The sequence below is a fragment of the Engystomops pustulosus genome, chromosome 2 (genome assembly GCF_040894005.1).
Source record: "Engystomops pustulosus chromosome 2, aEngPut4.maternal, whole genome shotgun sequence".
Lineage (NCBI taxonomy): Eukaryota > Metazoa > Chordata > Amphibia > Anura > Leptodactylidae > Engystomops > Engystomops pustulosus.
Window position 1 is genome coordinate 223201556 of NC_092412.1, and position 12737 is coordinate 223214292.

Consider the following 12737-nt stretch of genomic DNA (forward strand, 5'->3'; position numbering starts at 1 on the left):
AATACGGCTCTATGGGAACCTGTCACCAACTATTTGTGAAAAATGTGGCGACAGGTTCACTTTAAAGAGAACCCGCCATGCAAAATAACCCCTCTAATCTAAATATATTTTCATAAACTGCCATTAGAAAGCATTGCCTCTATCCCTTCATTGTCCCTCTACATGCCTGTAAACCTAAGCAATGAGGTCCTAAAGCTGTATGCAAATGACCTGTGAAATGTCCAATGAGTCATTAACATATTCAAGCTGTCCAGCTTATTCATGAGTGGGAGGCACAGACACACCCCCAGTGCTTGACTGACAGCCTGTGTAACGCTGTGATGGCTGCTACATGTGCTTGCTGGTGGCCACACCCACTGCAGCGTGCGTGTGTGTGCAGGAGAGATATAGCAGAACATGTCAGGTACTTATGTAGCTGATGTCTGTGTATCACACATGTGTATTAGGAGGATGCAACATGTCAGGAGATGCAGCACAGACACTAAAAATACTTTACTATACATTGCACACAGACATGAGCAGGGGGAAGAGAGGGGAGGGGTAACAGGGGTGACATCACTGCCTCTGACCATGTGACCAGCCTCATTTACATGATAAAGAATAGATGATTTTACAATGAATAATGTATGAAATAACTAGATAAAGGCTGGGATGGGATCCTTGTGAGCTGATCCAACAGGTAGTAGTGACAGGACAAGTGACACAGACCTGATGACAGGTGTCCTTTAAGGGAAAATAGTTTGTGATAATACAGCGTTCACAAACACTGAAAATTAAAGTATAAAGATTGATTAAAGGTTTTCTCTGATTTCAGAAACATTTTGGGATAGGATCGAATTTCTGGCATAACAAATAATATGAGTGCCAAGAACACTTGTTGACTGAAATCAGTGAAGCAGATCTGGATCAGGGACAGAAGCTGGCATTTTGGCTGCCCTTCCAAAATATTTTATTTAGGACAGTAATGCCCTGTGGCATTGTAACAAACAAGGTAATGCTTCATAATGTCTCAGAAGTTTAGATCTGTGCAGATTGTCATCACTGCAGCTGTTAAACTATATATTTGAGATTAATTGATCCATAATTATAAGCTGGCAATGGGGGAGCACACAGAGGTATTTTGGGTATGCAATTTTTCTGTTAATTTGTCTTCTGTAATGTTTGACGTGTGGCAGATCTTAAAGGGTTCAGATCGTGTTACCTTTTGAAATATGACCAGATTCTGTGAGGATCTCTTAATGGAAGAGACCTAATTCTAGAAGCTCCCATAAGAGACAGTGATGGGTCTATAAACCACACACATTTCACAAATTGACCACAGTACAGAGGACGGGACTACATGCATCAGTCTTCTGATACAAGGAGTCCCTGCTGCCATGATCACCGGTCTGCACATGTATCACCATGATGCTCAGAGTCACTCTGCGGTGAGGTCAGTCTGAAATCAACTCATGGCTATAGAGGAACACAATAACCAGACAGCTTCAGTTTTAATTCACTATCGTTTATTTCTTTGACTATTTGGTACATCAGTTGCAGACAAAGACAACACTATTTTCACAATGCACGGAATTGAGTTACTGTAGCTACCCTTCCCTTGTTAGGGGTTTCTGCTCTTCAGTTTCCAGGTTATGGGGTCTAAAGGTTGGTCAGACTCCAGACACATAAGTAGCACACAACCAAATAATCTAAAGATGTACCACAAAGTGCAAGACCTTTCACAGAACGGTGCCAGGGTGGGAAAGTCACGGCTCACTGAAGACCCTTCCAAGGCGATACAGCAGACTTCAGATAGGATCAGATATTGTGAAGGTAAGAGAGAGAAATAACCAAAAGAAACTCATCATTCAATTATTTGTCTGAACAACATTTCCTTCGACTGCCCAGCAGAGGACTAATATATAGTATTCTCCTATACATGAGACCGAAGTCTCCATTACATTCTTTATATCACTCTTAATATTAGAATAAAGATCTAGTAGGAAAATATTTGATAAAACCAACTGGATTATTGTGCAAGACTGGACATGGGTCCCAACCTTGCACCCAAGAATCAGCCCCCGTCACCGCACAAGCAGTGAGGGATCTTACTGGCAGTGAACAATGAAAAGCAAGGTGGAGAATGGCTGTGGCTATTCCAAGCTTTGGCTGCAAGGGGTGTCCACGTGGATGCTGCTTGTAGGACAGGGAAGCAGAGTGGAGGAGTTCTGTAGGTCAGTGCCGGCGCATCAAACTCAATAGGCGTGATTGGCAACATACAGGGACTGGCCGGCTGCCCCGGAGCCATCTCCGCTTTGCTCATACTTTCCACATGCTGCGAGCCCATTGGCCTAAAAACAAAAAAAATTAAAACAAAGTCAGCATTACACATTAGTGGATTATATTAAAGGGGTTGGCCACTTTACCTCATGTGTAAGTATGGGGGGCAGGATATTAGGTAATTTCCCCAATATACATCTAGTAATAGTTCTGCTCCACTTTCTTGATATGTAAAGTGAAGCCTGTCTTACCTCTTCACCCGGCCATTCCTGACCATAAAATGGTTGCACGGAGGGTCATGTGATCTCTATCTGTCCATGAACAATCACCCTGCCAGGATCAGGGAGTGGCCTTGAATACAAATTATCACTCAGACAAATTTTTCTATGACAAACATGTCATATGAACATCCATTCTTAAGACCGACATCCACACATTTATGGTAGTTTTACTTCAAGAAAGGAATAACTTTAAGAGGCTTGAACACTTTGTTGCATATCCAGACAACAAAGTCTTATAAATGAATAGTGCAGATGGTAGTAAACTTTCCAATATACTTTACAAAACCTGTTCCTCTGCCTCTTTCCCTCAGATTTCCTCATCAAAATCCATCATGATAAACCAAGGACACCTAATAGATTCAGTCATTGTGACAATATTCTTATATTTGTGATCTATGGCCTTCCTCCTTTTAAAATTATGCTAATGTGCCAGAAGATCTCTGGCATTAACAAGGGAGCGGGGGGGGGGTGTTGCAATACTGAGTTTTGCTGCCGCATTGTAAAAGCCTGTAAATCCAGAGCACTGAGGGCTTCTGCAATACACACAACTCTTCTGGCATCATTAGCATAGTTTTAATAGTTGGATTCTTAGGGAAAGCGGCCATGGATAACAAATTTAAGAAGATTACTAGAGAAGATTACAAGAGAAAGAAGCAGAAAATGAAACAGAAAAGTATTTTTTTCCCCCACAATTAAAAAAAAAGAAAAACCACTTTAAAAGCTTTAATTACACTTTAACCCCTTAAGGATGCAGGGTATTTTCGCTAATTTCTCGCTCTCCATCTTCAAAAATCCATAACTTTTTCATTTTTTTGAGGGCTTATTTTGTGCGTAACACATTTTACTTTCCCATTATGTTATTTATTATTCCATGCCATGTAGTGGGAACCCGCAAAAAAAAAAAAAAAAAAAAAAAAAAAAAAAAAATCGAAATGTGGAAAAATTGAAAAAAAAACTGCATGTGCGTCATGTTCTTGTGGGCTCAGTTTTTACGACTTTCACTCTGCGCTCCAAATAACACCTCTACTTTATTCTTTGGTTCGGTACGATCGCGGTGATACCAAATTTATACAGGTTTTATTGCGTTTTAATACATTTTCAAAAATTAAACGAATGTGTACAAAAAAAGAAAAAAAAAAAATGTTGCCATCTTCTGAAGCGAATAACTTTTTCATACTTTGGCGCATGGAGCTGTGCAAGGTGTCATTTTTTGCGAAATGAGCCGACGTTCTCATTGCTACCGTTTTGAGGACTGCGCGACATTTTGATCATTTTTTTATGTCATCTAAAAAAGGTGTAAAAGTCGCGTTTTGGACATTTGGGCGCCATTTGCCGCTCCGGAGGTCACCGCCGTCAATAACAGTTTTTATATTTTGATAGATCGGGCATTTTGGGACGCGGCGATACCTAATGTGTCTGTGATTTTTACTATTTATCATATTTTATATCAGTTCTAGGGAAAGGGGGGTGATTTGAACTTTTAATATTTTATTATTTTTTAATCTTTTTTTTTTTTCTTTTTTTCCCCACTATTTCATAGACCCTCTAGAGTACATTAACCCTAGATGGTCTGATCGCTCCCGCCATATACTGCAATACTACTGTATTGCAGTATATGGCATTTCTGCTCACTCTACATTACAATGAGCCAGAGGCTCATTGTAATGCATGTGCAGAAGCCATGTATCCTCGGGTCAAACGAAGACCCGAGGCTACCATGGCAACCGATCGCCGCCCCCCAATGACGTTCAAGGGAGCGGTGATCAGAGGTAAGATGGCGGCGCATGGGCCGTCGGCGACTTTGCCGGCGGCAAAGAAAAGGTTAACACCCGCGATCGCTGCAAGCACCGACCGCGGGTGATAGCGATGGGTCTTTGCTGCGATATGCAGCAAAGCCCATCTCTGTATGAAGAAGGCTCAGCCAGTGAGCCTTCTTCATACACCCTTCACAGCTCCATGGCGGATATATCCGTCACGGAGCGTGAAGGGGTTAAGCATCTTTTAGTACATAGGCTCATGAATGGCTGCTGCATTCCTAAAATTTCTGGGATAAAAAAAAAATATATATATATATATATATATATATATATATATTTTACCTCTGAAATAGACTCAATATACAATCTCTACTATATAATATAGTCAGAAAAGAGTGAAATGTGTATTAGAACTTTGGAGCCTCCGCAGAGGTGACAGAGGTGTGCAGGGGTGGACACATTACATGTATATGTAATGCAGGCTACTTGTAATAGTCATAAGGTTTAGACGTGGGAAAACCTTACCTCTGCCCGTTTCAAGAACTCTTCAGTAGCTGCGGTTTCATTCTCTTTCTTTCCTCGCCAAGCATTCAGTGCAGAGGCTTGGAGGGCTCGTCCATAGGAGAAGGTGAGAGCCCAGGGTCTGGCTAGAGGGCAGTTGTTGATGGCATTTAGGTTAATGGTGGCTTCCTCCTCACTCTGTCCTCCTGACAGGAAGGTAACACCTGGGATGGGAATAGAAATCACAATCACCATAGCCAAGCCCATGTTGGATCTCCTTGAACCGACTTAGAAAACCCTCTACCTAAAGTGCCATTTTAACTAGTTTAATAATTGTACAGATCTAGTAGACCAGAATGCATATGGTTCTCAAGAGTTTTGGAGGGTGCAAGGAGGTGGTTATGTACATCATGTTAAAACTACAAAGTGTGGAAGTGGTGTCAACCCATGACTGGAGCTCATTGCCCTTTACCTGGGACTGCAGGGGGTACAGTGCGGCGCAGGGCAGTCACAGTAGCCATGGCTATCTCCTCAGCAGTATACTTCTTTGGGCAAGCATGGCCAGCAGTCACCATGTTGGGCTTTAGTAGTGTTCCCTCCAAGTAAACGTGATGATCACTGAGAGCCTTGTACACAGCAGCAAGAACCTGTACAGGGGAAGAGGGGGAAAATAGACTTATTACCACTTGGCAAAAGTGTCTCAGTCTACCCTGTGGCCGTAGGTGCCACGCATTAGAGAAAGAAAAAAAAAAAAAATAATAATAAAAAATAATGTAGAGCACGTCCTCTACTGCTTTGCGGCATAATTTCCTATAGAAAGGAGAGGTGAGCAGCGCTTACCCCTCCTCTCCTGAGCGCCGGTGTGCTCGCACAAACTATGGCTGGACAAGCACACAGTCTGCTAATTTGGGTGCTCCATAAAAGAAGCGATCACCCAACAAAAGTGTTATTTTACTGGTTAGCTTTATACCAGTTGATCATGTGGACACCAGTTTCAATGAATGAACAATCCCCATTAAGGCATTGGCTTTCTACTATGTGAAACATTTATACAATTGGACTGGGGGGTGTATATATGTGACCAAGTTAAAGTTATGGTGCACGTGCGTGTGCTGCCGCCAGTTGTGCCGAGCCAGTTGGAAGCTGAGCTGTGATTGGTTGCAGCTCTGCCACAGGCCATTAATATGAGCTCTGAGTGGTTACTATAGGCAATGAGTAGAAGGGCTCATTCACATGGCCGTCTGCGGGGATGTACATGCGGCCGCAAATTTGCAGCCGCATGTACGTCCCCATAGACTGCAATAGCGGCTATACGCAAGAGCATGCTATATCTTTCTGTGAGTGTGCGGCCATGCGCCGCTGTTTTCTATGTAGGGTCACCTCCTCCTCAGCACACGGCGGGCATACCGCGTGTGAATGCACCCTAAGACAACTGTGTGTGGTAAGATGAATAGGGATACAGAGATTTATCAGAAGTGTCTGAGGTAAAACTGTTCCAGTTGCCCATGGAAATCAATTAGAGATCAGCTGAGACCATCTCTGGCACTCTCTTTCCAGTGACTGTCACAGACAGTCTATAGATACATACAGAATATTTTTTGTTAACCCATTCTATTTTGTTACAACTAAGAGCAGTTATTTACTATCCCAGGCAACGCGAGAGCTACAGCAAGTAACTAATAAAAGCCTAGAACACTTATGATATAATTTACTTCATTAGAAGATCAGGACAAACATGGGGAATAATCACACACCTTTTCAGTGACATACTGGCAGCGCTTTAGGTCATGGTCTCCATCAGGAAGGATTTCAGGCTCCACAATTGGAACAATGCCATTCTACAAGGAAGAGAAAAAAAATTAAGCTCTTAGCTGCACGTACAGGTTTGTCCAGTATATGCAGTCACATAACAATCATAATCCCTCAGAAATACACAATAAGCCATTTACCTGCTGGCAGATGCTGGCATAGCGGGCAAGTACATTAGCATTCTCCATGATAGCCAAGGAAGAAGGGGTATTTTCACTAATCTTCAGCACACATCTCCATTTTGCAAAGTCAGCACCGTCCTTCTTGTACTGAGCACAGCGCTCGGACAAGCCATCCAGACCTGCAAGACAGGAACGGATCAGAAAACCCTAGAGATCTGGACTCAAAGATTACAGTATAATTTTCTTGTTTTATGTAGGCAATACTAAAAAACTGTACAAATAAAAAAGTTAGTTTTAGAATTCTGTACATAATACCAATACATAATCCTGAAAGTTGTAAAACCTACATGTTCTCTGAGTTATCATGACACTCCATAACTAAATGGTAAATCCCATTCACGCTGCATTACTCATGCAAAGTTTACAGAAAGGTGAAGTATGCACCGAATAGAATGGAGAACATCCAAAATTATGTGCCTTGTAGGCGGGTTTGTTTGATCCATGTGCTGAGGCAATTTTATGGACTAAACCTTGTATCATTTCACTCAATCGACATGTTGAGTTCGATCCACCCATAAGAGATTTGGTTCTGGGAAATTCCATCAGCACAAAGCGTATTCCACGGATCAAACCCACTGGTGGGCAACAGCCTTAACCCTTCTGCACATGAATGAGAGTTCATGATCAGTGAGGGTCCCAGTAGTTGGACCACTATGTGGAGAGGGGGTTTACTTGCAAACTTGGTACAACATGTTTAAGGATATTCCTTTGACCCTCACTATAATCAGCCCAACTTTCTGAATGCAGTAACTAGATAAAAGCCGCCTGGGGAATACATTTGACAGCAGATAACTTCAATACAACTTTATTAATCCCCTTTGGTAAATTGCATTGTACACAGTTTCCGAGCCTTGACTACATTAAAAAATTTTTGTGCTCGAGGGTACATTCACGCGAACCTGTGGCCGCTCCATAGAGCAGCGCCGTAACATGGCAAGACATAGGACATGTCTCACCACACGGCAAAATATAGGACAACGTGTGCTCACTGCACAGTGACCGGGTGCCATGGGCATCAATGGGGACCGATATCTGGCTGAAAATGGTGCGGCTGGATATCAGTTCCTATGACGTTCGCATGAATCTTCCCCTTAGTCCAAGGATCCATTCCCATAGTCAGTAAAAAGTGAAGACTGAGCACAAGAAAAGAAAAAAAAAAAAAATTTAGCTTGCGATTTTTAATTTTTTTTTAATTACTAAAAAGCATGCAACACTGACATTTGGTAAAAATTGTCAAACACACTTGTTTGAGTGTATTAGACGTACATTGACCTAGCACCATACAACCTACATCTGCACTCCAGGAAATGTGCAAACAAGCGTGTATGCTGAAATCAGGTTTACTACAAAAAAAATAAAATAAAAAAAAAATAATGCCGTAAATTTCTGATGAGGGCCCCATTGCTAAGAGGAGGCTGCAATGTTGCTTCATGTAACCCTTGCCATATACACATTAACGAGTTACTGTGTCTCTTTAGGTTTTCAAAATCAAAATTCAACAAACTAATATATCACTAACCTTGAGTTGTAGTTTCTCCATCCGTACCAGCAAGGGGGACCACTCCTTTATCAACCTGTCAAAAATAAATAAATTCCTGCTCAGCAATATTAAGGAGCCCAGATAATGAGACTTTTGTGCCAATGTTAGTAATTCATTTATATTGGGACTTAGAAGCTGGCTAATGGTTTGGCACATTCCCAAGTCTATAGCGTATAGAAGAATTTCTGGGTTATCTAATGCCCTACAATCCATGGCTCTAATTATAGACACTAAACAAGTGAGAGAACGGGTGACCTCTCCTTTACCCGACCTTCAGATGCCAGTGTCCTCCCGGCACAATAAGGACGGTCTTCATACCAGAGGACAGGATTGTGACAGACATCAGCTATACTTATTACTAGGGGACAGACCATCCTATCCACAGGATTGCAGATAACTTGCTGATCAGTGGGGGGGGGACCTCAACAAATCACAGGAACTTCTGTTGTACCCAAAGTGTGCAACACACACACACACTTTTTCCTTGCTGCATGGTGTCAGTTTGGATTCCTAGTAATTTCTAGAGAAGATCGGTGCAATGTACACATATACTATACTCCATACTTATACAGTGCTCTACACTTCACCTTTCCTCACCTTGATTCCTACAATGATGCCTTTATCTTTAATCATCTTCACAAAGTTGGTACCGCAGTCTCCTTGCTGGTACATGGTCTCATGGAAGAAGATGACCCCTCCGATGCATTTCTGCATACGCTCGTCACCCTTGAAGAGGAGCTGACGGTAAAGACGCCTGTTCTCCTCTGTGTTCTCTACTCCAATACCGGTCAGACGCTTGGCCATGCTCCCTGAGAGAGGACGTATACAGCATTAATAGTCTCCAGGTAGTGGCACAAGGAGATCCAGTGAACAGAATCCACTTGTGGTGCCAGGGTCATCACACATATTGTAATCACCTGAGAATAACATTTGAAGTAAAAGCTTCAGTGGGAACATTAAAATAGATTATTAGGCCTTGGGAAAGCTGGGTGCAGACTGGCTGCTCGGACACAGCAGCTGGGGGATGGTGCAGCGATTGATTACTTCAGGTTCAAGACAGTGATTACGTATTCTCGGCTTATGCTGCGCAGGACAAAGCTGGAGCAGTGCATAATTAGGGCAAGAGGAGAAGCGCTGAGCGACAGAGCCTAATTATAATATTACTACTATAGTTTTTTTCTGCCAAACCACTCGGATCAGGGATTAAACAAGATATGTTTCTGCATCAGTGTAGCTACATGCTCAAGGTATGTATGGGTTACAATGCATGAAAACAAATGGTAGATCACTCCCCTTCATTAAAAATTGACCCAGTGGACAGAAAGGGCATGTTATGAGGCAGTATGCCATCTAAAGAAGAGGGGCAAATACGCCAGTTTCAGGAAAACCAATTACTGTAATCAATACAATCCCATTGTGGCGCTGTCAAGCAATTCACAGCCAAAATTTATTGGCAATCATAATAATTTATCCAACACTTACAACATTAAGCCCCACCCAAAATTGGTTAGAATTTATATCCCCCTTATCCCAGATGGATTCACCTTATGTATAGGACTTACCCACAGATTCATCAGCAGCCAGGATGCCCTTCCCCTTAGCTACGATCCCCTGTGCAATGTCCGACAACTCCTTCTTCTGCTCCGAACTGAGTGCTGGGTATTGGTGGGTCATCTTGTCAGTTCTGTGCGGGACTATAAAGGGTTACATTTAGATTGCAAAAGATTACCCAATGGTATACTTTGCTTTATGTCACAGCAGTGACAACTAGATCACTGTTCAATGCATAGGGAGCACAGCACCAGTATGGCGTCTCGCCATTAACCCTTGCATACCCTGGGTCCTCACAGCCACCTTGATGCTGCTTTCCTCTAATAAAACTTAATATGCTTTACCCATCTCCAAGGCAGCAATCCCTGGACGGTTAAACAGATTACCGGCCTGTAAACCTCTTGACAATATGCCAGGAAGTCTTGAGGCTCCTCACAGCGTCTCCTAGGAGCAGCGGTGTTCACACCGGACTCAATTATTCATCAAGTCTATGGTGGGTGACGTTATTAACCCCTGACAATATCCATGATGAAAGACAAGGATAATCGCAGGTGCAGTCAGGGTTAGGTTGCGTATAGTACAATACTGTGTCCCTGGGGTATTGTAGCTTCGCTCCTCAGCTGACTAATTAATATGGCCGCCATGGTGACAGATTTTAGTTGCCATGGCAAATGGAGAAAAATGGCGTTGTAGTGAAAGAGATTGTGCAAGGAAAAACCTAGAGATGAGGAGCCCTCAGCTATATACACCTGGTGTAGGTATATACACAAGGCGTTTCTGACATCTATGTGGCAACTCTCCTAAGGAGAAACCTTCAATAGGCCCAGAGCAGCTGAATAATGGCCACCGGGCTCATAGCCACTGCTGAGGCCATTATATATCCCAGTCACATCCCAGTAAAGTGGTGCGACCGATGTGTCCAGTGTCGCTCCCCAAACCTGGGGTCTGGATTAGATGGGGGCTTGGGTACTCCCAAATGACCGCAAGTGTAGCCCCCTCTGTATAGTATGCCCACTTATACTGCCAAAGAAGACCCCCTCATCGCCTCCTCCTTGTAGATGGGGGTTTTTTTTTTTTTTTTAGAAATGTCACTCTACATGTCAGTAATGGTCTTGTTTTCTAAGTTTATAAAAAGACAATTGTTAGGATGGAATAACAAAATAAGCACAGCTATAGAATAGATACATGATCCCATTATAGATGCCCGACTCACTGCAAAAGAGGTCACCAGTAAAGTACATCAAGGGTAACCCTATGGGATGTACCAGGTTATCTATTCCCCTCCATCATGCAATGACCTTGAGGTGTCCTTCTACATCAGCTGTCACCTAGCTTGCTGTACTACGAGGAGCCCTAGGTACAAGGTCAGACTAGCATTATCCTTATCATCTGTACATAGCCCCATTACAACAAGGGTCAGACATTGCAGGGTTAATCCCTTGATAAAGGTCACGGCAGGAATCCCAAGGTGACCCCCACCCCACCTCCTTCCTCTCTCAAGGATCAATAAGACCTATTGATCCATTGCACAACCTGACAATGCAGGATGTGTATGATACCCAATAAACACCATCCAGAATACAAATAATCTCCTAGCGGTGTCCTCCATGTCTGCTGTGACAGTGCAGCTCCTACCATGGGGACAAGGAGGAGCGAGAGACAGAAGAAGATGGAGGATGGGCTTATACACACAGATCTGATGAGAGGCCCAGCGCCGAATTCTAGGAAATCTCCATTATGCATCTGGACAGGTATATGTCTGGTACCTGCAGCAACTACTTACAACACCCCAAATAATAGGGGGCATCACATTAAGAGCAGTATATGGCCTTCATTACAGATCCTACAAAGATGCTCACTACGTTTTACAACAAAATTGGGAGAAATAATTGAGAACATTTTGAAAATCACAGAAACAGAAGGATCAGGTCTAATCCTCCAGATATACAGTTACTATCCGCACCTGACGGGCGATATATCCCTGGAAGCCATCTTATATCAGACTCCAGCCTAAGGTTACCCTCTCCCCCATAACCATACAGCGATGTTGTGCCCCCAGTACCTCCAAATAACCTCAAAAAGAATATAGGTGGTAAATCATAGAAACTACAACTCCCAGCATGTTCTTACGGGTCATTCCAGGAGTGGTAGTATCACTAATGAGCTACAGGTTGCAGTCTTGATACTATATCATGATGTAGCAGAGCTAATGCACAATGCTGGGATCTTCATTAAGGGACTATGCAACAGATGGGGAGTGAGGAAGACTACTACCCCCAGCATTTCTGCATCATGTTACTTTGCAATGGTTGTTGATGTAGAGGGCTGCATCACTGAACATCCAGGACATAGTCAGCTCTGCTACATGTATGTTATAACACGGAGGAGCCGGAGATGAGGAGACCACACCCACTTCATCATGTAGCAGCTGAATCCTCTACACAAGCATCCGCCATGTACCCAGTTCCATCACCACACGCCCGGGCCGCCCCTCACCTGTGTCCGGGAAGCTCCGAGGTCTCCGGTAATAACAGGATTCTGCTGCAGAGCTACGTGACTCCGGAGGTCTAATAGCCGCCTCTGGCCACGCCCCTCCGCGCTGATTGGGGAGTGACGTCACGCCATGGTCTTTTCCCTGGAGCTTGCTGACGTCACTGGTCTATACAGCTGTTGTGTTATAGGTCCCTTCAGGAAGTGATGGAGACAGTGAGGCTTCACATTCTCACCTACCTCCTGTACTAATGATGGAGCTGATGTACTGGAGCCTTCTATATTAATGTGCGTCTTATATCTGCATTGGTTGAATACAATAATGTACATGAGCGGTTCTTCGGGTTGCATATAATTGATCCTTGAT

The 12737-nt window shown here is 43.2% G+C and overlaps 1 protein-coding gene across 1 annotated transcript; it reads right to left on the bottom strand.

Annotated features, from left to right (window-relative positions):
- Positions 1–1483: 1483 nt before the first annotated feature.
- On the bottom strand, positions 1484–12537 carry ALDOC (aldolase, fructose-bisphosphate C). The gene is made up of 9 exons (XM_072138253.1): positions 12377–12537; positions 9892–10023; positions 8927–9138; positions 8309–8363; positions 6748–6908; positions 6553–6636; positions 5271–5445; positions 4823–5022; positions 1484–2330 (listed from the first exon to the last, which is right to left on the bottom strand). Exons 2-9 carry the CDS (start codon positions 10001–10003, stop codon positions 2235–2237), a joined length of 1095 nt encoding a protein of 364 aa, XP_071994354.1. The 5' UTR covers positions 10004–10023; positions 12377–12537; the 3' UTR covers positions 1484–2234.
- Between the last annotated feature and the right edge of the window lie 200 nt (positions 12538–12737).